Source organism: Mustelus asterias, chromosome 8 (assembly GCF_964213995.1).
Source record: "Mustelus asterias chromosome 8, sMusAst1.hap1.1, whole genome shotgun sequence".
Lineage (NCBI taxonomy): Eukaryota > Metazoa > Chordata > Chondrichthyes > Carcharhiniformes > Triakidae > Mustelus > Mustelus asterias.
Genome location: NC_135808.1, coordinates 71722310 through 71744638, shown reverse-complemented (window position 1 = coordinate 71744638; position 22329 = coordinate 71722310). Strand labels below are relative to the sequence as shown.

Sequence of the window (22329 nt, the reverse complement as noted above, 5' to 3'; positions counted from 1 at the left end):
CCTGTGGGGGAGATGTTCAACAGTAAGAGGGGCCTCCCTTTTAAGACAGAAAAAAATCAATTTTCCTCATCTCCAAGGTCATTAGTTTGTGGAATTCTCCAGGTCATTAATAAAAATGACAAACAGCAGTGGCTCCAAAACAGATCCTTGCGGTACACGACTAGTAACTGAACTCCAGGATGAATATTTCCCATCAACTCTCACCCTCTGTTTTTTTTTTACTTACAGCTAGCCAATTCCTGATCCAAACCGCTAAATCACCCTCAATCCCATGTGTCCGTATTTTCTGCAATAGCTTACCATGGGGAACCATATCAAACGCTTTGCTGAAATCCATATACACCAGATCAAACGCTTTACACTCATCCACCTCTTTGGTCACCTTCTCAAAGAACTCAATAAGGTTTGAGAGGCACGATCTACCCTTCACAAAACCGTGCTGACTATCCCTAATCAAATTATTCCTTTCTAGGTGATTATAAATCCTATCTCTTATAATCCTTTCCAAAGCTTTGCCCACAACATAAGGCTCACCGGTCTATAATTACCAGGGTTGTCCCTCCTCCCCTTCTTGAACAAGGGGACAACATTTGTTATCCTCCAGTCTTCTGGCACTATTCCTGTAGACAATGACGACACAAAGATCAAAGCCAAAGGCTCTGCAATCTCCTCCCTAGCCTCCCAGAGAATCCTGGGATAAATCCCATCCGGCCCAGGGGACTTATCTATTTTTACCCTTTCCAGAATTGCTAACACCTCCTCCTTATGAACCTCAATCCCATCTAGTCTAATAGCCTGTATCTCAATACTCCCCTCGACAACACTGTCCCTCTCCTGTGTGAATACCGACGAAAAATATTAATTTAGTGCCTCTCCTATCTCTTCAGACTTCACGCACAACTTCCTACTACTGTCCTTGACTGGCCCTAATCTTACCCTAGTCATTCTTTTACTCCTGACATACCTATAGAAAGCTTTAGGGTTTTCCTTGATCCTACCTGCCAAAGACTTCTCATGTCCCCTCCTGGCTCTTAACTCTTTCTTTAGGTCCTTCCTGGCTAACTTGTAACTCTCAAGCGCCCTAACTGAGCCTTCACGTCTCATCTTAAAATAAGTCTCCTTCTTCCTCTTCACAAGAGATTCAACCTCCTTAGTAAACCACGGTTCCCTCACACGACTGCTTCCTCCCTGCCTGACAGGTACATATTTATCAAGGACGCGTAGTAGCTGTTCCTTGAACAAGTTCCACATTACAATTGTGTCCATCCCCTGCAGTTTCCTTCCCCAAACTATGCCACCTAAATCTCGCCTAATTGCATCATAATTTCCTTTCCCCCAGCTATAAGAACATAAGAAATAGGAGCAGGAGTAGGCCATCTAGCCCCTCGAGCCTGCCCCGCCATTCAATAAGATCATGGCTGATCTGACGTGGATCAGTACCACTTACCTGCCTGATCCCCATAACCCTTAATTCCCTTACCGATCAGGAATCCATCCATCCGCGCTTTAAACATATTCAGCGAGGTAGCCTCCACCACCTCAGTGGGCAGAGAATTCCAGAGATTCACCACCCTCTGGGAGAAGAAGTTCCTCCTCAACTCTGTCTTAAACCGACCCCCCTTTATTTTGAGGCTGTGTCCTCAAGTTTTAACTTCCTTACTAAGTGGAAAGAATCTCTCCGCCTCCACCCTATCCAGCCCCCGCATTATCTTATAAGTCTCCATAAGATCCCCCCTCATCCTTCTAAACTCCGAGTACAAACCCAATCTCCTCAGCCTCTCCTCATAATCCAAACCCCTCGTCTCCGGTATCAACCTGGTGAACCTTCTCTGCACTCCCTCCAATGCCAATATATCCTTCCTCATATAAGGGGACCAATACTGCACACAGTATTCCAGCTGCGGCCTCACCAATGCCCTGTACAGGTGCATCAAGACATCCCTGCTTTTATATTCTATCCCCCTCGCGATATAGGCCAACATCCCATTTGCCTTCTTGATCACCTGTTGTACCTGCAGACTGGGCTTTTGCGTCTCATGCACAAGGACCCCCAGGTCCCTTTGCACGGTAGCATGTTTTAATTTGTTTCCATTGAGATAGTAATCCCATTTGTTATTATTTCCTCCAAAGTGTATAACCTCGCATTTATCAACGTTATACTCCATTTGCCATATCCTCGCCCACTCACTCAGCCTGTCCAAATCTCTCTGCAGATCTTCTCCGTCCTCCACACGATTCACTTTTCCACTTATCTTTGTGTCGTCTGCAAACTTCGTTACCCTACACTCCGTCCCCTCCTCCAGATCATCTATATAAATGGTAAATAGTTGCGGCTATAACTCTTGCCCTTTGGTATATACCTATCCCTTTCCATTGCTAAGGTAAACGTAATCGAATTGTGGTCACTGTCACCAAAGTACTCCCCTACCTCCAAATCTAACACCTGGCCTGGTTCATTACACAGTACCAAATCCAATGTGGCCTCGCCTCTTGTTGGTCTATCTACATACTGTGTCAGGAAGCCTTCCTGCACACATTGGACAAAAACTGACCCCTCTAAAGTACTCGAATTATAGCTTTTCCAGTCAATGTGTGTAAAGTTAAAGTCCCCCAGAACAACTACCCTGTTACTTTCGCTCCTATCCAGAATCATCTTTGCAATCTTTTCCTCTACATCTCTGGAACTTTTCGGAGGTCTATAAAAAACTCCCAACAGGGTGACCTCTCCTTTCCTGTTTCTAACCTCAGCCCAAACTACCTCAGTAGACGAGTCCTCATCAAATGTCCTTTCTGCCACCGTAATACTGTCCTTGACTAACAATGCCACACCTCCCCCTCTTTTACCACCTTCCCTGCACTTACTGAAACATCTAAACCCTGGAACCTGCAACAACCATTCCTGTCCCTGCTCTATCCATGTCTCCGAGATGGCCACAACATCGAAATCCCAGGTACCAACCCATGCTGCAAGCTCACCCATTTTATTCCGGATGCTCCTGGCATTGAAGTATGCACACTTCAAACCACCTTCCTGCCTGCCAGTACACTCCTGCGACCCTGAAACCTCATCCATGACCTCTCTACTCTCAACCTTCTGTACACCGGAGCTACAATTCAGGTACCCACTCCCCTGCTGAATTAGTTTAAACCCTCCCGAAGAGCATTAGCAAATTCCCCCCCCCCCCCCCCAAGATATTGGTACCCCTCTGGTTCAGGTGCAGACCATCCTGTTTGTAGAGGTCCCACCTACCCCAGAAAGAGCCCCAATTGTCCAGGTATCTGAAACCCTCCCTCCTGCACCATCCCTGTAACCACGTGTTCAACTGCTCTCTCTCCCTATTCCTCTCCTCACTATCCCGTGGCAGGGGTAACAAACCAGAGATAACTCTGTTTGTTCTAGCCCTAAGCTTCCACCCTAACTCCCTGAATTTCTGTCTTACATCCCCATCCCTTTTCCTACCTATGTCTTGAGTGCCTATGTGAACCACAACTTGGGGCTGGTCCCCCTCCCCCTTAAGGATTTCGAAAACACAATCCGAGGCATCATGGACTCTGGCTCCTGGGAGGCAACACACCAACCGCGAGTCTCTCTCGTTCCCGCAGAATCTCCTATCTGTCCCTCTAACTATGGAGTCCCGAATGACTAATCCTCTATTCCTCTCCCCCCTTCCCTTCTGAGCCACAAGGACAGACTCTGAGCCAGTGACCTGTACACTATGGCTTACCCCTGCTAAGTCCCCCCGCCCCCCCACCCCCACCCCACCCCACCCCAACAGCATCCAAAAGTGTAGTATCCCCAATTTCTACTACATTTCTTGTTTCTCCCCCCACTTGGACGGCTCCCTGTACCCTGCTGCTGTGGTCAGTTTGCTCATCCTCCCTTTCCCTATCCTTCTGAGCTGCCGGGCTGGACACTGCGCCGGAGGCACGGCCACTGTTGCTTCCCCCAGGTAGGGTGCTCCCCCCAACAGCACTCAAACAGGAGTACTTATTGTTAAGGGGCACAGCTACTGGGGTACTCTCTAGTACCTGACCCTTCCCCTTCCCATTCCTAACTGTGACCCACTTGTCTGTCTCCGTGGCCCCGGTGTGACCACCTGCCTGTAACTCCTATCTATCACCTCCTCATTCTCCCTAACCTTATATGTCTCTATGAGATCACCCCTCAGCCTTCTAAACTCCGAGTACAGGCCCAATCTACTCAATTGCTCCTCATAAACTAACCTCCTCATCTCCGGTATCAATCTGGTGAACCTTCTCTGTACTCCCTCCAAGGTCAATATATCCATTCGCAAACAAGGGGACCGAAATTGCACACAGTACTCTAGTTGCGACCTCACCAGTCCTTGTACAATTGCAGCAAGACCTCCCTGCTTTTATACTCCATCCCCTTCGCGATAAAGGCCAACATTCCATTTACCTTCTTGAACACCTGCTGCACCTGCAAACTGAGTTTCTGCAATTCATGCACAAGGACCCCCAGGTCCCTCTGCCCAGTAGCATGTTGTAATTTTTCACCATTTAAATAATAGTCCATTTTACTATTATCCCTTCCAAAGTAGATAACCTCACACTTGTCAACGTTATACTCCATCTGCCAGATCCTCGCCCACTCACTTAGCCTATCCAAATCCCTCTGCAGACTTTCCGCATCCTCCACGCAATTCGCTTTCCCACTCATCTTTGTCATCTGCAAACTTTGTTATCCTACACTGGTTCCCCTCCTCCAGATTGTCTATGTATATGGTAAACAGTTGAGACCCCAGCACCGATCCCTGCGGCACGCCACTAGTCACCAACTGCCAACCAGAAAAGCACCCATTTATTCCAACTCTCTGCTTCCTGTTAGATAGCCAATCCTCAATCCACACTAACACTTTACCCCCAACTCCGTGTACCCTAATCTTCTGCAGCAACCTTTTTGTGAGGCACCTTATCGAACGCCTTCTGGAAATCCAAAAACACCACATCCACCGGTTCCCCTCTGTCAACTGCACTCGTTACATCTTCATAAAAATCCAGTAAATTAGTCAAACACGACTTTCCCTTCATGAATCCATGCTGCATCTGCTTGATCAAACCATTTTTTTCCAGGTGTCCTGCTATTTCTTCTTTAATGATGCATTCCAGCAATTTCCCAACTACGGACGTTAAGCTAACCGGCCTGTAGTTACCCGCCTTTTGTCTACCTCCTTTTTTAAACAGTGGCGTCACATTAGCTGTGTTCCAATCAGCCGGCACTTCCCCAGAGTCCAGCGAATTTTGATAAATTACAACCAATTATTAAGTTTAGAGAATGGAAGATTAGCCAGGAAAGCATTAAAAGGATCAAATCTGCAGATGACAAAGGCATGGATGGTGAGGATGGGGTGTGACTGAACATTGTAAAGCCGTGATGGCTCCTTATCATGACAAACCTGTCAGGAATGGACTCGTGGGCGAGAAAAGGACCAGGCACATAACGTTTGAGATTTTTTTTTGCTGTTGAGGAATGTTCCTCTCCTGGGTCTCCACCCCCAAACGCCACCCTTACCTCAGAACCAGAGTAAAATTCACCAATAAAGTTCCTGCTCCCAACTACCATGAGGTAGCACACATGGTCAGGTTCATACAGTAGCCAAAGTAAACTTGCCCAATTATGTGCTGAACTTCTATGTAGTGGCACAGTCAGATAGCCACTCTGTTGGTAGTTTTCGTACCTCAAAATCCTTTCAACCAAGGCCAGCATGTTTCTGAGACCTTCTGTCAAGGGTTGCAGAGTCAGATGCAAAGAGGCCACTCCCCCTTTATTTATTGTCACGCGCTGTAGTAAAACAAGGTAAGTTTAAAGGTCCAGCTGTTTTCAAACCAGACAGAAATTAGGTTCTTAAGCTAAGAGGGCTGTGAGAGGGTGGTAGGTCAGTTGGGTCCCCTGAGGTGTTGGAGGTGGTCAGTTGGAGGTGACCAAGGCGGTACGGTGGCACAGTGGTTAGCACTGCTGCCTCACAGTGCCAGAGACCCAGGTTCGATTCTGGCCTTGGATGACTGTCTTGTGTGGAGTTTGTACATTCTCCCTATGTCTATGTGGGTTTCCGCCCATAGTCCAAAGATGTTGCAAGTTAGGTGGATTGGCTGTGCTAAATTGCCCCTTCATGCCAGGGGGGAATTAGCACGGTAAATACGTGGGGTTATGGGATAGGGCCCGAGTAGGATTGTTGTCAGTGCAGGCTCAATGGGCCAAACGGCCTCCTTTTGCATTGTAGGTATTCTATGATCGATATAATAGCCACCCAAATGCTATTAGTGGTTTCAATTTTTGGGGGCAACTCTTGCCGTTTAATGGTTGGAATCATCATATGTCTTCAATTTCAGTTGCATTTTCAGATCATTTCCAGTGCAAGACAATTGCCCATTGGACTTAACCAGGAGGAAAAAACATTACAATGGGGCAATAGGGATACTGGTCCACAATGGGTTCATGCACACTGCACCCACCCCTATTCTATTGACAAGAAGCCTAAAGGTACAATGCAGCAGGCTTTAACCATAAAGAGGTTTTGTTTTAAAAAAACATTAAATTTGCCTTAAAACATGCAGCCAGAATTTGTACAAATCCAATACACACCCATCTCCTGAACTGCCAGAAAAATTGAATGCGAAACTGTTAATGCAAAATATTCTCAAATATCTTGCTCTACATTTAAATTAATTTAATCTACACACTAAAGCAAAGGATTTCCACTTACCAAGCAGAAGGCATTAACTGCTCGAGAGATCACGGACAACATTTTCACAAGGTAATTACAAAGATTGGATTCGGCCCATCTTAATTCATCCAACCTGAAGCACCAACGATTCCACATTGCCTCATCCAAATGCCTCATAATTCCAGGGATTCCTCAGCATCAGCATTCTACACGAGTTCCCATTTCATGTGCTGATCATTTCTTGTGTGAAGCATTTCTTGACATCAGTTTTAAATGTAATTATACCAATTTGAATTTTTATCCCTGGTTCTACATCATACTGAGTGTTCCGCATTTACCTTTTCTTTATCCTTTCCACCAAATATATAGGGGTTACTTGTTGCAGGAAATTGGGAACATTCAAAACAATGCTGAGCATTCTATGCATAAGCAGCATCCCTCAATCTGGAAGGTATATAAAGAATCTGCATTCAATATTGCACTTTCCACAATTTAAAGGATGTCCCAAAGAGCTTTAAAGCCAATGAACTACTTTTAAAAAAAAAAATAAAGTGTCATCACTGTTTTAATGTAGGAAACATGGCAGTCAATTTGCACACAATAAAATTCCACAATGTGATTGTGACTTCTTTAAAAAATTGGTTTTGGCCGAAGGATGAACATTGGCCAGGAGAATTTCTTGCTTTGCGTTGAAGTGATGCCATGGGATCTTCAATGGCTACCAGAAGGTAGACATGACCCAGGCTCAATATTTCATCCAGAAGACAGCATCTTCAACAGTGCAGCATCCCTCAGTAATGCACTGGAGTGCCAGCCTAGATTTTATGTTCAAGTCTCTGTATTCTAACTTGTATTAAGGCACATGACTCTTAATTTCATGTCTTGCACCAGTAACAAATAGTCATATCATGAGATACCGGGGGAACTATTACCAGCTGTTAAAGTGGCACAGTCAGTGTTTTGGGGTTACAATGCCAAAACAGCTACACTGAATACTCATTACTGATATCACCCACAAGTGACTCTCTTCTATTCTCAGAGGACAGAGACTTTTTCCTCCCTGCAAATTAGATCATGGTGTTCTGCTGCAAAATCAAAATAAGAGCTTGCAAAACCCTTCTCGTGGTGATGAAACTTCTCAACCCTTTTGGAGAAATTAACAGGAGGCAGAAAACTCCCAATTTCCAACTTTTTTTTATTGAGTGGATGAAATGACAAAACTGCAAGGCTAAGTGCTGTTTGTTGTGGCTAAAATGTGCGTTTTGGAATTCAATTTTTTTTGGAAAGTGCACATGATGATTCAGTTGTGTAATTTGTAAAAATAATCAGCCTGGCCAAACAATGCCCAAATGTAGACTATAAATTGCAATTTTAAAAATGAAGCATTGACACATCGAATCAAAAAAAATCAAACATTGAACAAAGCGATAAATATATTTTAGGACGCATGTGCATGGTTTGTATATGTGCAGCCAGAAACAAGAAAAAATTAATTTTTAGCCTGACATTTCTTTGGATGTTGTATAAGTGTAATTAAACTATGCAACCACAAGGTGGCATAAAGATAGTAGAATAACTACTGGAAACATTGGGAAATCTCTGGAAGAACTGTTTGGATTTAACAAAGCAAAAATAAAATTCTTATAATTAATGTTTCCAGCATTCAAAATGCAAAATTGCTGAAACACCAAATGATTTCTGTGAACCCTGGATTTTAGGCCATATCATTTGACATTCAAATTTGACAAAATAATCAAATGCATTTAATAAATGGGTGGGAGAATATTATACAAGTATTGTTTCTGAAGAATTGTATAAAATTTGTTAGTCTGTCCAAAAAAATCATTAACAAAGCCATTGCTGAAAAATATTGCCTTTGAGAACAACGTCCACCGAGGTGCAAATTCACAATCTGTAGGACACAAATTAATAAGCTCATGTGAAAAACGTTTATATGTTTATTGCGTCTCAGCCAACAGTGACTGTCCTAGCCAGATGCAAGAAAGCACAACTTTATAGTCAGTACACTGAAAAGGAGGGGAACTGTTCGCAAGTTGACAGGTGACTCTTCAACACACAGACACACTGTCTCCTCAATAAGCTTTATTACCCATGTACCCACTGTCAAACTGTGCTTTTCTGCATGCAGAGCTCATTATTTTAATCAGCATTACTGAAGTAATAAAATACAAGATCAAGCAGCTTTAACAAAACCAAGAAATTAAAATTGTTTAACTCTTAAGGTGCATCACTTTGTACTTGCACATTTCTCACAAAAGGTTTTGCTCATATGGGAGAACAATCTTGAAATAGTATACTTATGCAAATATGAAAATGCAAAGTAGTCATTTTAATAATATGTATATATTTACATTTCACATCACAGCAAACCACATATCATGTTGAAATTTAAGTCCTAAATAATATGAACAATTCTACAGATTTTCATCATTAGGAAGGATTTTGAAAAGAAAACTCAATAAAGTTTATGGATCACTATCTTGCGCATATTGATTTGCAAAGGGATGAATTCTGCTCCCCACAGACACAAATAAAGAGGCCAACACAGAACATGTCAGAAATGGAGGACAGATATCTATTCATGTTTTGAATGCAAATAATCACAAACCAAGTATTACAATTTAAAACTTAGATTCACGTAACTATAATACAAATCTGGAAGCTAGCTTTTTAGACATCATCAATTAAATTCCATTATAAACATTTGACATATTATGGAGATGGGTTTTTGTGTTGATAAATTTGAAGCAATTCAGGAGCCAACTCAAACATAATCATCATGGTAACAGAATAGCTGCATATTTAAAAGCAAAATCAGTTTGGTAACATGGCAGCATGTACATTAATTAAAAAGTATATTGTGACAATAATAACGTGAAATTAAGAAATGGCAATTTTTTAAAAACTACAAGTCTTTATAAAATGACCAATAGCTATTTCATAGGTTGAGAAATTATCCATCAGCAATTCAAGAATAAGTACAACACTACTCAAGTTTGATAGCCATGTCATCTGCTCCAGCCATTTAATACACTTCATTTACCTGATCAACAATTATAATCAGAAATTTGACTCAGCAGACATTTGTTGTAAAAGATGCATTAAGGCAGATTTCAGAATAGCATGTAAATGTTCACTTCAAATATAAAATTTTAAACAAAACATGTTATTAACAGACAAAAGTGAACAGAAACATCAGGTTTTTATGTCATTACATTTACAAATATGTGCATGTGTGCGTCTGTGGGGGAGAAAAACGGAACAGATATCTACTGCATTTTTGTTCAATTATATCAAAGAAATGGTTACATTCAAGAGTGCTCATGTCAGAAATACAAAAGCAGACCAATTTTCTAAAATAAACAATTTGTAAATTTATTAGCAAGTAGCATTTGTCATATTTTGTGTTGAATTAGGATAAATTAAAACAAAAAATTTTCAGATCTATCCCATAGTTTTGCAATAAAGTGGCTTTGTCATCAGCGAACTCATTACACAAAACATTTAACTAAAAAAACTATTTTTCTGGTTAATTTTTGAAGAATGAATGTGCTAGGGAAGCTGTGGGGATTTGTGCAGTGGCATCCTTAGTGCATATTCTTTATCAATATATAGTTAATTACAATTAAATAGAAACATTTTAGCATTTCTGTAAAATATAAAGGCACATTTTATAGTACTTTGGTTTTCTCCACAAAATAGATGCACAAGGATTTACAAATCTAAAAAACAATTTAATGCCTGGCCATATTTGCAACACAATCCAGGCTGAAAATTAGGACAGACTTGTTTTGAAAAATAGCTTTTCTTTTTTAAACAAGTTAATTTGCAATAGTGAAAATTATAAATGTTAATGATAATTCACAAGAATAGTCAGTAATAATTTAAAGATAGAGATTCTATGACCAAATATGCAACAATTAAATTAATGCCACAAATGTACAGAGACAATCGGGCAAATGTAACACATTTTCAATTTTTTTTACTGATACAGTAACAGATTATACTGTTAATTAGTGTGATATCACTTTATCCTTCGCAACACAGCATTGTTTTTGGCTGACATCTTAAAATCCCTTCATGGGAATAAGGAATAAAATTCAAATCCCTTTTAGCTCAAAATATGGAATAGCCATCTCTGAAGCCTGGGAAGAGGATGAGGTTTCAGCTATGACTTCGTATAAAATTTCTTTACAAAGCGAAAAAATGTAAAGGAATTAAAATGTGCAGTTCCTAGATACATGTTCTACTCATCTTGTACTTCAAATTCACATCGGGTCATTTATAAATAAAGGTTTTTCTTCCATGTTAAGGGAAGGGAATTCCATTTTGGGCGACATGCCAAATCAACTTACTCTTGTGCTTCCTCACCACCACTTAGTTTTTCAGGATGGCAAATGCTCAATTTTAGAGCGTGGCTAAAAGCAATTTAAATGGCTGAAAAACTACCCACTGCACTTAGAAACACCTTTCTAAATCAAATGTAAAAGAGTCAAGAATCGGTGTAACAGAAATTCCATTTCACAAATAAAAGATAATTTTCTTTGCCCTATCCTCTCAGATTTTAGTCTGTTTTATTTTTGTCTCATGTACTTAGAGATGAGAGTACGGTTCCACAAGCTCTGGCAACTTTCCAGTATCTGAGTTAAGTAACCACTCTTCACGTATGCACCCGGACAGTATCTTCAGCTGGGATCACTGCAATCCTCGATCTGGAACAGGAATCTCAACTAACATTTCCTTCTTAATTCAAAGACGTCCAGGTCCGTTGTAACACCTCCCAAAAGCTATCCAAGTTGAGATCAGATGATTCAGCACACCCCCTTGAACCTGAGATCTTATCAGCCTGCAATGATTAACTATCACACCTGGTATCACAATTTAGGGAATAGCTTTTTAACTGACAACTGTCACTCTTCAGCTGTCGAATGTTTGTACTCTCAACATATCCTGCATTCCCGGTTCCCTTTCCGTATTCTATTCAATAAAAATGTGGACATTTACTTGACATATTATCAATAAATCACATTTACTAATTGTCTAACACTGTAGAACTGATCTAAATGCTTTGTGAAAATAGTCTTGTGAGGTTTGTAGAAATAGTTCTTTAAACTTTAATGTGTTTTAGGTGCACTAAAGCCACTAGAAATAATTTAGTTTAATAAACTGAGAACAGCCCTGGGCAACGTGGTGGCACTGCACGTTGGAACATCACAAAACTAGAAATAGGCAAGTTATTTCCCCCTTCTCTGCTGAGTAACAAATTTCAACTGTGCTGCTTTGGGGATAAAGAAAATCAGAGACAGACCTGGGTGTGATTGTCCAGTCCCGTCATGGGTGGGGCAGAAAATTTGATGGAGCAGCCAAAAGTCTATCGACTTTGAACTGGAATTTCAGTCATTCCCAAGCCACTCTAGCACATCTATGGGCAAGCTGACACAGAATTGCAATAGTCAAGGATCTTATCTATAGTTTCTGGTGAATCAGGGCTGGGGAAAAATGAGGAAGCTCATAATCAAAGCTTAAACAAAGAAAATGGCCAAACTTCATGGTAACAAAACATTATTCTGGTTTTCTGTGCACCTTTAATTCACCAGGTAAAGATATGGTTGAACAGTAATTGTTCATAATAGTGATATATCAATGGGTAACTAAAATTACAGTATTAAATTGTTTTTTGTCACAAAAACAACAATAAAGGCACCTTTTAAAAGCCATAAATGTCACTGAACATTTAATAATATTTTGGTTAGCATTGTTGTGACTTACAAGGAACATTCAAGCAATTTAGAATTTGGTCCATACAAACCAAATGTTGATTTGCATAACATACCAATGCTTGGTGCAAATTCATACAATGTCACTAAGCAGTTATGGGGTCAACAGAAAATATCACAAAGCCACAAGATAGATGTAATAAATGCTATAAATAAGAGCATGACTTATGTAACAAGGCACAGTAATGTCTGGTCCAATAGGCCTACAGGAAACAGATTTGCATATGATTGTAAAAAAAACTGCAGGCATGCCAATTTTATTTTTAAAATATCAAGTGTAAGGACAGAAATGGAAACAGTTTATGAAGTAAAACACAGAAGGCCATTGAGAGGATGTAATTACTAAAACAAATGCAATTCAGCATACAGAACCATGTCATTAAGAACTTATTTCTTTTGGGTATGTGTAACTTTCCTTCCAATTATGCCACTGAATTCTGTACAACTATCCTTAGACACAGAATAACAAAGAGTAATGATAGAATATAGAAACACTGAATTTTTATGTTCATATCTTCTGGTTTTTCTTCTTCCTGATGCATGATTTGCTTTAGCTTGCTGAAGAAAGTGCATGCATGCGCTTAGCTACTTCATACACATAGGCAATATCTGGTCTCTTCTCTGGATCTGGGTTAATGCAGATATTTACTAATTGTCGAAGCTAGAAAACAAAGCAGTTTGTTCAGTCTAGAGGAAAAGAACCATTGTCAAGAACAAAGAGGTCATGAAATTGGCTTAGCAATGTAGTATGTACTGATAGGATTGCATCTCATTTCCTCAGTCTGAAAGTAGTACATCTAACATAACTCACAAAAGTGCAAGGCTATAAATGAGCTACAGTATCTTCTCAAGAATGAAATACAGTTTCCAATCAACCACTATCCACATACATGAATGGTAATGGTTATCAGACCCAGGTGGAAATGGTAAACAACTAGGCCACTGGTAGACAGTAAACTAGGAGTTTTGCTGCTTAATTAGATGTCTAGTTTAAATAATTCAGCTTTGGTGCAGTTGGATATAATAGAACCTTTGACTATGTGATGCGCATAATTCTCTGACTTAAACACCCCATTTCCATTGTGTTTAATTGCAAATGTATTACACAGTGACAAAAATGGCCTGATCACCATCAATACTTCACTAAAACAGAAAGCAATTTTTGGAGTCTGCACATGTGCAGTTAAATGTGGGTATCCAGAAGTTGCTGTTTTTAATTCTATGCTTTCCCACAGTGCACTGGTCAAATCCACCAAATAGCAATCAGGTAGAAATCACTGAACAGATAAAAATTTGTAATCTGCACTATTTGTTTCACTGTAAGGACTTCTGAAGTGGCATCATTTTGAGTGAGGTGTACTGGCTTTTCAACTGTGTGCCAAGAACTAATTACTGCTGAACTGTCTTACCATCCCTGAAAAACTGTATACTTGTAGAATGCCTTTTTTTAAAAACAACTGATACTTCAGCTACCTTCACCCCATGCTTATGTTCCAAACCATTTATTTTGCTCTAAGATCTTTTAAAAATTAGAAGTGAAAAATTCAGTGCATTTCACTTCCCAGTTTACAGCCTGAGAATACTTCAATGTGATTCATTGCTTACCCTACTTGATGACATCACTGTTGCTGGATGCCTGGAGATCCCCTGGACTTAGTGCCGGATGCAACTGACATCGGGAAAGGGGAAATCCACACCAGAGATCATTGTGTCTTTTAGGGCAGCTTTCTTCAGGGTCAGTGGTGAGCGTTATTGCTTGACCACCGACCGCGAAATTCAGACCATTAGTCACTGGCAGGAAAAGTTTCAAATCTATGCCATCCATTCGATCTCATATGCTAAGCACACCCTGTATTCAATGTAGTCTACTTTCTTTTTGGACTACGTGAGTGATTTGTTCAAACATTTTTTGCATACAATCCTATTCTAATTCTTTTTATGCAACCATTCTTAGAGGAGTCAATCTCTGGTGTAATTTACTGTGGCATCAAGCTCATATGAGAAAAAGATGAGCTGGGAATTAACACAAGGGACCAAGTGAATCTTCCAAAACATGTTATATCTAACTTGTTGATATACATGAAACAAAAAAAAGCACAATTTTATCTGAAATGAAATTGTCGCTATGTCAGTGAATCACGGCTACTATTGCAGTGATCACTGGAGCTCTGCATCACCAGCAATATAGTAACTATACTTCACTGCCATTTAGCTCCTGGAAGAGTCTTGCATGTTTTGAAAAGAATTTCTGATCACAAGGAATTAATACTGACCATAACATTTTAAGTGCCACCTTCTAGGTTTGGATATCACTTCACATCAACTAGGATTTTCATGACTACAAGTTGTTTCAATGCCATCAAAGGTTCATTTGAATCTTAAACATTTCTCTTATTCTATTGTAGTATAATCACCCTAAGGAATTTCCTGAATTTTGTTTCACAGATATTGGAATTTAAAATGTGCATTTCCAAAAGTTGTGCGCAGTGTTTGGTATTCATGCCACCATGGGAACTACACAGCAAATAAAGCTGATGGAAATGGTACTACAATCCATATTGCTGGCATTTAAAAAAAATGTCAAGTGTCAAACTAAGAAATAAAATGTTGAAAGAAATGATCAAATTCAACATTTTCTATAAACTAAAACATCTGGTTAGAATTCATCATAGACTGAACTGAAATTCTATAGAGGGGTAAATGCTTGTTGCATTATAGAAGTTTTATTTCTCATTCAGAGAGAATCATTCTCTGCATTGTTATAGAAAACGGTTTCATAATGTAAGGCATGATTGATTATCGAATGCCTCCCTGTCAAATAGTTTGTGTTTCTATAAGCGAGTTAGAGTCAAAGTCACAATTAAAAATGTTAATTTTTTGGGGGGATGTAGGCATTTGTTGTCCATTCTCAATTGTCCTTGAACTGAGTTAGACCATTTCAGAGAGCAGTTAAGAGTCAACCATATTGCTGTGGCTATGGAGTCACATGTAGGCCAGGTCAGGTAAGCAGGGCAGATTGCCTCCCCTAAAGGACATCAGCAAGCTAGTTGGGTTTTTTTTTTACAACAATTCATGTCAGTTACCATCGTCACTATGTTGAGACTAGCTTTGTATTTCAAATTTATTAATTGAATTTAAATTTCACCAGCTGCCATGGTGTCCCCAAAGGATTAGTCTAGGCCTCTGGATCCAGTGACATTGCCACTCCACCATCACTCCCATCTTTTTATAATAAATATGTTTCACTGGAAGGCATTCTGTGTTCTATTTATAATTGCTATGACTTTTGAAAAAATGTGCACTTTCTGTATGTATAAACATTTGGCCATGTCATTCTATTCAAATATTTTTTTTCCACTTTCCAAAGGGCGCGAGTGACAAAATAATACCTAAAAAGTCAGCAGCTTAATTATTCTAAGCAGCATCAGATGGCTCACAGAAATGCACTCAACATTTAGATTTGATTCCAAAGGTTCAGTATGCATGGATAATGGACAATGCCAAAAAAATTACTGCAGGTGCATTTAATAGAAGAATTGTTTGCATTTAAGCCTTTAGTAACATTTCATGGCAGGCCCAGTTTGCTAAGTGCAGGACAGAGAAGCAAATGTTATCAAATGTAAAATGTTGTACACATTATATGTCAAGAAATAGTACAACTTAATACAAAAGATCCTTCTACTATTTTGTACATTTATAGATCAACTAGATAGTTTGAAAGAGATTCATATTTGTCACAAATACACTATTTCTTTGACCATTTCTTTGCCAATGTAAAATGTGGCATATTGAAATGAAAAATGTACTATCCAACAAAACACTACAGTTATTCATGTATTTTAACGATGTATATATTTTTAGTCTACATTTTTCATAAAATAACGAGTGAACATGAATGGCAGTAACTATACACAGTAACTCCCTGTTTGGAACCCAAATAGAGTAAATCTATCTCCCATGCCTCTAGGAAAGAAGCAAATGCCAAGAATACTAACAAAAACAAAGCCAATCTATTACCATACACATTCACATTGTGTCAGGCTGGAAGGAAAGATATGCTCCTGTTTTGTGCTAATTATCTTTCCACACTGGCATAGCTGAAGGTAGGGGAGGAATGGATTGGATTCAGCCTTTGCCAGCTCTGGGACCTTCCATCTGGGCCGGTCCCTGATAATTGCCCCTTGGCTGCAAATACACAACCCCCACTTCACACTTAGCCACAATAAGAGGCTGAGCAGAGTAGCCCTGCAGGCAGGCCGACTTCAACCAACCACTAGTGGCATCATCATTAAATCCTGCCGAAGGTCGCCATAGCAACCGCCTGCTGAGGCTCCTCTACCACGCTCAACATCTCCTAATCAGCTACCATGTGAAATGCAAATTCAGACAGTCTGAAAATTAGTCAAGAAGAATGGGGATGAAGAAGCAGATACGTGAAATATTCATGTGCATCACAGCAAAAGCAGACAGTCTGAATGACACAATAAAGAACAACCTATGACATTTTTGCCATCTTTTCACATTATTGTTTACACCTAACTGTACCATCTAGCCCCACAGATTCTAAGTCAGCTAAACTGAAACAGTCTATGTACATTGCTGGAAATATCACTGATCAAGAATTAGATGGGATATGTATGAACAATTAGAAAATAAAATAAAAGCTAACAAGGTGCTATCATCAAATAACACAGTTAGTGCTCCAAGTAGATTACAATTAAAAGAGAACATTGAAAAAGCAAACTGAAATTTTGCACCAAGGATTTCCCTCTGCCCCCTTCCAAATATGGTTCTATACTGACATAAACCAATAGTTTTATTATTAACCTTAGTTAAGCCTGTAAATGAACATTGTAAACACAATTCATGTAGAATCATCTTGCAATTACTACTAAAATATAAATCTGTTGTTTTACAAAGTCTAGATTTATTGGTATATTGCATGCAACTTTAAGATAAGAAAAGTACTAATGGCAATATTGATTAATGTTATTCTGCATCACATTTTGCACATGCATTTTCCTTTCTCATAATTGCCTGAAGGAAAGAGCAAACCAATTCCATTGCTCCTGAACTGAGCATTACAATGGCACTCTTCATTTTTTTTCTTGCCTCACAAACTTCCCAGATGGTTGGGTTGAGATCAGAAACTCACCAGATGGGGAATAAACACATTTTTACCAACCAGAGTGAAGTATGTCAAAGTTGTTTTAGAAGGCTGCCTGACATGAAGCAAACCCAAGGTAAATATTGTTCGAAAAACATTTAAAATATTTTGTTAACTATTAATATTTTACATTACTAACCTGAATAGCAGAAAATACTGATTCTAGCTCTTTTGGACTCATGGTGATTAACATTACTTCATTTGAAATCATAAAAGAAACCTCGACCGCACAAAAACAGAAGGCTTCCAATAGCGGATGGAGTACTCCAGGATCATTTTCTTGCATTCATTTGCATTATAATTCTTTGCTTAAAGTCGAAGGACTACCAATAATGTAAAACAAAATTGCACCCACCTCTTCTGAATAATGGTCAGAAGGAAGAGGAGGATAATCACACTGTTCGATCTTTTTACAGAGAGAATATAGGTTCATCTTATCACCGTAGAATGGACTTTGGAGTGCAGCCATCTGAATGAAATTGAGAGAGAAATCATGGACAGATGAGTAATTGAAAGAAATTAAAGTGCATCAACATGGGGTTTATAAATGGGACCAGTTTCAGTATTGTTCATATGGAAAGCACATTTTAATTTCTCAATCTTCAGTTAAATTCCAACATTTGCTTTTCATTATCACTTCCAAATAATCCTAACCGATTGACCAGAATACGTTCCACTAAAGCAAAGATGAATTTCATTCAGGATCCATAAATTATTCAAAATTTCCACCATTTAAACACCTTTGCTTGAATAAGTTGCCATTATGATAAGCATTGAATACAACAAAAAATACAGGAAATCGTCTAAACCGTTTGTTATTCATTTTGATAATTTAACCTTTGACAAGAATGTCCCATTTTGCATGGTGTTGCGTCACTTTCTTTGACTGTTTAACACATGCAGAATGCCATATCAGTTAAAATGCTAAAATAACCAAAGTACAAACTTATTTCACTCTGGATTTCCTGTGCTACTTTTTGAAGGTACAAAAGGGGGTTTGTTACCTTTAGGTACGAAACAAAGTGACATTTTTTTGCAAATGATTATGTGAAAAAGATTCTAACATTGACATTCATGGAAAAGCAGTCCAGATTAGTAATACAAAAAGCAGAATACTGCAGATGCTGCAAATCTAAAACAAAAAAAAGAAAATGCTCGAAATACCTGCCTTTTTACCTCCTCTTTCCTTACTGCCCAAGGCCCCAAACACTCCTTTTAGTGGAAGCAGCAATTTATGTGCACTTCTTTTAAGTGCAAACCAAACAGAAAATGGGTGACTGCTTTGCAGAACATTTCGCTCAGTGCACAAGCATGACCCTGAGCTTCTGGTGGCCCGTAATGTTTAATTCTCCACCTTGCTCTCACTCTGATATCGGTCTTTAGCTTGGTTCACTGTTCCAGTGAAGCTTGAGGAATAGCATCAGACCTTTTGATTGAGCTCTTTACAAACTTTGGGACTTAATACAGAGTTCAATCATTTCAGAACTTAAACTCTGTTTGCCCCATATTGTTTCCCTATCATTGCATGCATTGATTTTCTCTGATTTTTGCTTTCAGAAAACAGCAAGTTCAAGGGACAACTTTTGTTTTCTTGACCCATCACCATTTCCTTCGCTCCTGGAAGAATAAACTTTGTCATCCAATCTCTCCTGTTTTCCACCCTATTATAGACCTTCCTTTGTCCTTGTTCCACCCACTCCTTTGCTCAAATCTTATTACATTTCCAACTTTTCCCAGTTCTGATGAAAGGTGATCGATGTGAAACATTAACTGTTTCTGTCTCCACAGATGCTGCCTGACCTGCTGAGTATTTCCAGAATTTTCTGCTTTTATTTCAGATTAGTAATAGCGAGCCAAGTTGGAAACAATTTGACCTTCTGAATCCATGCACATTTTCAGTAGTGATCACAAATGCAGCATAGGGTGCAAACACTGCTGCCTCACAACGCCAGGAGCTTGGGTTCGATTCCCAGCTTGGGTCAGTGTGCGTGGGTTTTCTCCGAGTGCTCCGGTTTCCTCCCATAGTCCGAAAGACATGCTGGTTAGGTGCACTGGCTATTCTAAATTCTCCCTCAGTGCACCTGAACAGGCACAGGAATGGGGTGACTGGGGGATTTTCACAGTAACGTCATTACAGTGTTAATGTAAGCCTACTTGTGAGACAAATAAGCTTAAAAACTTACTACTTTATCAAACAGCAGAATGCAAGTTTCTGTCCATGGTTCCCCATTTGGTCAGTTGTCGGATGTCAGCAATTTTTAAAAAATGATTTCTGTGTGGCATTAGTAGTATTTATAGTTAATTATTTAATGTACTAAGACTCCTAATTTTGATCAACCGACTAGACTCTGAACCGGTGAGGGCTGGGTATCCCCAAAACCTGCAATAATTCAGGATCTCATCTACTAATCTGCATTTGAGTGTGTTCATGTGCCCCAGAAACAGAATCACATTTTTTTTCTACACTTGCTTTTTTTAAAAAACAAGTCTCAATGTCTGGTTGAAGAGTGCAATTGACTCCCAGATTCCTGCTGACCAAACTCGGAGCTTTGCTAGGATTTATTCTTTCCTCTTCCTTCTAATCGAAAGCAGATTGTGGAGAGAAACAGCAAACTTCTATTTCAATTTTAAGCAAATTAGAGAAAAAGGAAGAGATTGAAAAAGATGTGGAATGGCCAACTTAATGAAAAAAAGAATGCAGTAAGACTCATATTTATAACCATGTGAAAAGCAAAAAAGGGCAAAAGGGCAAGTTTGACAGGAAAATGCATTTGGAAGTGCAACAGCCCAATTTTAACCAAGGATAATTCGTACATCCAAACTTTTAAATAACCTAAATTTCAGCCATTCCTTTCAAGAAAATTCCTTTTTAACCAGTCGCCTGTCTTTCAAACATGCTCAAAAGATACTGCATTGTTACCATTGCTCTTTACCAATGCTTCAAATGTCACAATTCAGAGTAAATAGAAACAAGACAAATCTTTGTTAAAAGTGCATGAATGTTGCTTACACAGACTGACCGGCAAAGTAAACCTCACTTTTACTTTTGCTGAATGCTACTGTTTTGGGGCTGTTCCCACTTCCTCAATGAATATATTATGCACTGTAACATACTGAAATGCACAGCACCACACATTTACACCACCTATTAAATGAGTCATAAATTCAGGAATTCTAACCAGAGGAATCCTCCAATAAAACCTGCACAAGATCATTTTAGAATTCAGAATAGCCCAGTAAGTGGTGCAGGGACTTGAGCTTAACTTGCTTCATTATTACAGTGTTTAATTTACAGGGTTTGGCTAGTTGTATTCAGCAGTCATTATGGGACTGTAATATTGTTGTAGGAGGATGAGTCCAGGACCAACTTGAAAGTATCGTAAGAGATGTAGCAGTGATCATCGCTAGCTACTGTGAAGACATCAATGTCATGAATAAAACTCAACTTTTCTATAAAAGTGCAATATATTTTGCGATGTGATTAATTGTAGAATGAAACAGGCTGGTAAAAATTAGACTTTTAAGTAAAAGATAATGCAGTTTGGAGTGAATTGTTTTGAAACCAGCTCCTTTGTATCATTAAAAGAAAGTAAATTTAACAGCAAGATGTTTGTCAAATTTATGACGAAGGAGACACAATGAGGAAGTGTCATGCAGAGTTCAGTTCGCAGCCTAAAAAACAAAAATACACAAAATGCTGGAAAATCTCAGTCATCCAGACTTAAAATGTTAGCTCTGTTCTCTCTCCACTGATACTGTCAGACCTGCTGAGATTTTCCAGCATTTTCTGTTTTTGTTTATGATTCCAGCACCTGCAGTAAAAAAAACAAATTTCTAAGCGTTACCAACTGTAACAGCAGTTTTCTCTCAAAGTTCAGTGTAATCTGTTTATGTATGAAGTGTGAAGAAAAGTCTTAAAAATTAATGCAACTTGAATTATTTAGCTGTATTCATTTGGAGAATAGTTTAAAGGGAGTTTATAGGCCAAACTTTGCTGTTAAAGTAATGGTAAGGCTAATGGTGCTTGTTGCCATTTATTCACAAATGGTACAGCAACTGCAAGCAAAGGCAAGTGCAGGGAAATCCAAAAGATCATGTCCATTAATTTTGCAAAGACTGCATCATGCTGATTGCCTCAACAGTAAAATTCATCAAAACTGCTGTATTCACAAGATAGCCACTAAACTAATTTTACCACAGAATGTTAGTCTTCTCCATATTAGTCTGCATCCCCTTTTAATTACACGGTAAGTGTAAATTACAGTCAATCAACCCTCTGGCACTGAAAATTAACTACAAGTGTTAAGTCATTTTGCTTTAGGGTTCAATAGTTTGAGATTTTAAAAAGGGACATTTTAAACTCAAACTTTTATTTCATTTTACTTCTGTCTCTTTTGTTAATCTGTCTCCCCAATTCAATGTTTTCCCATTTCTCTTTCTGTACCAGATTGACATTAAATTCAGTCAATATAATTTACAACTCTTCCTCAGTCCTTGTAATATTAATTTCATGATCCTTCAATCTCATTAGTGAAGGAGATACACTGTTACTTTAATTCTGGTCCCAAATCCTTGGGTTCCCTCCCTGCAATGATGTCAACTCTCACATTTAAACAACTTGCCAAACAAAAAAATGTAAAAATTTTAACTGCCAAAGGAAGTTTAACTAAAATAAGGC

General features: G+C 39.0%; 1 protein-coding gene across 4 annotated transcripts in view; it reads right to left on the bottom strand.

Moving 5' to 3' along the window:
- Positions 1–9259: 9259 nt before the first annotated feature.
- Positions 9260–22329, bottom strand: part of nek7 (NIMA-related kinase 7) — a 179557-nt gene continuing 166487 nt past the window's right edge. For all 4 annotated transcript variants that reach the window (XM_078218147.1, XM_078218149.1, XM_078218148.1 and 1 more), the window contains exons 10-11: positions 18007–18120; positions 9260–13145 (exon numbers count right to left, since the gene is read on the bottom strand). In XM_078218147.1, coding sequence (XP_078074273.1) covers positions 13035–13145; positions 18007–18120 — 225 coding nt within the window. In that variant the 3' untranslated portion in view covers positions 9260–13034. The remainder of the gene's footprint in view (positions 13146–18006; positions 18121–22329) is intronic.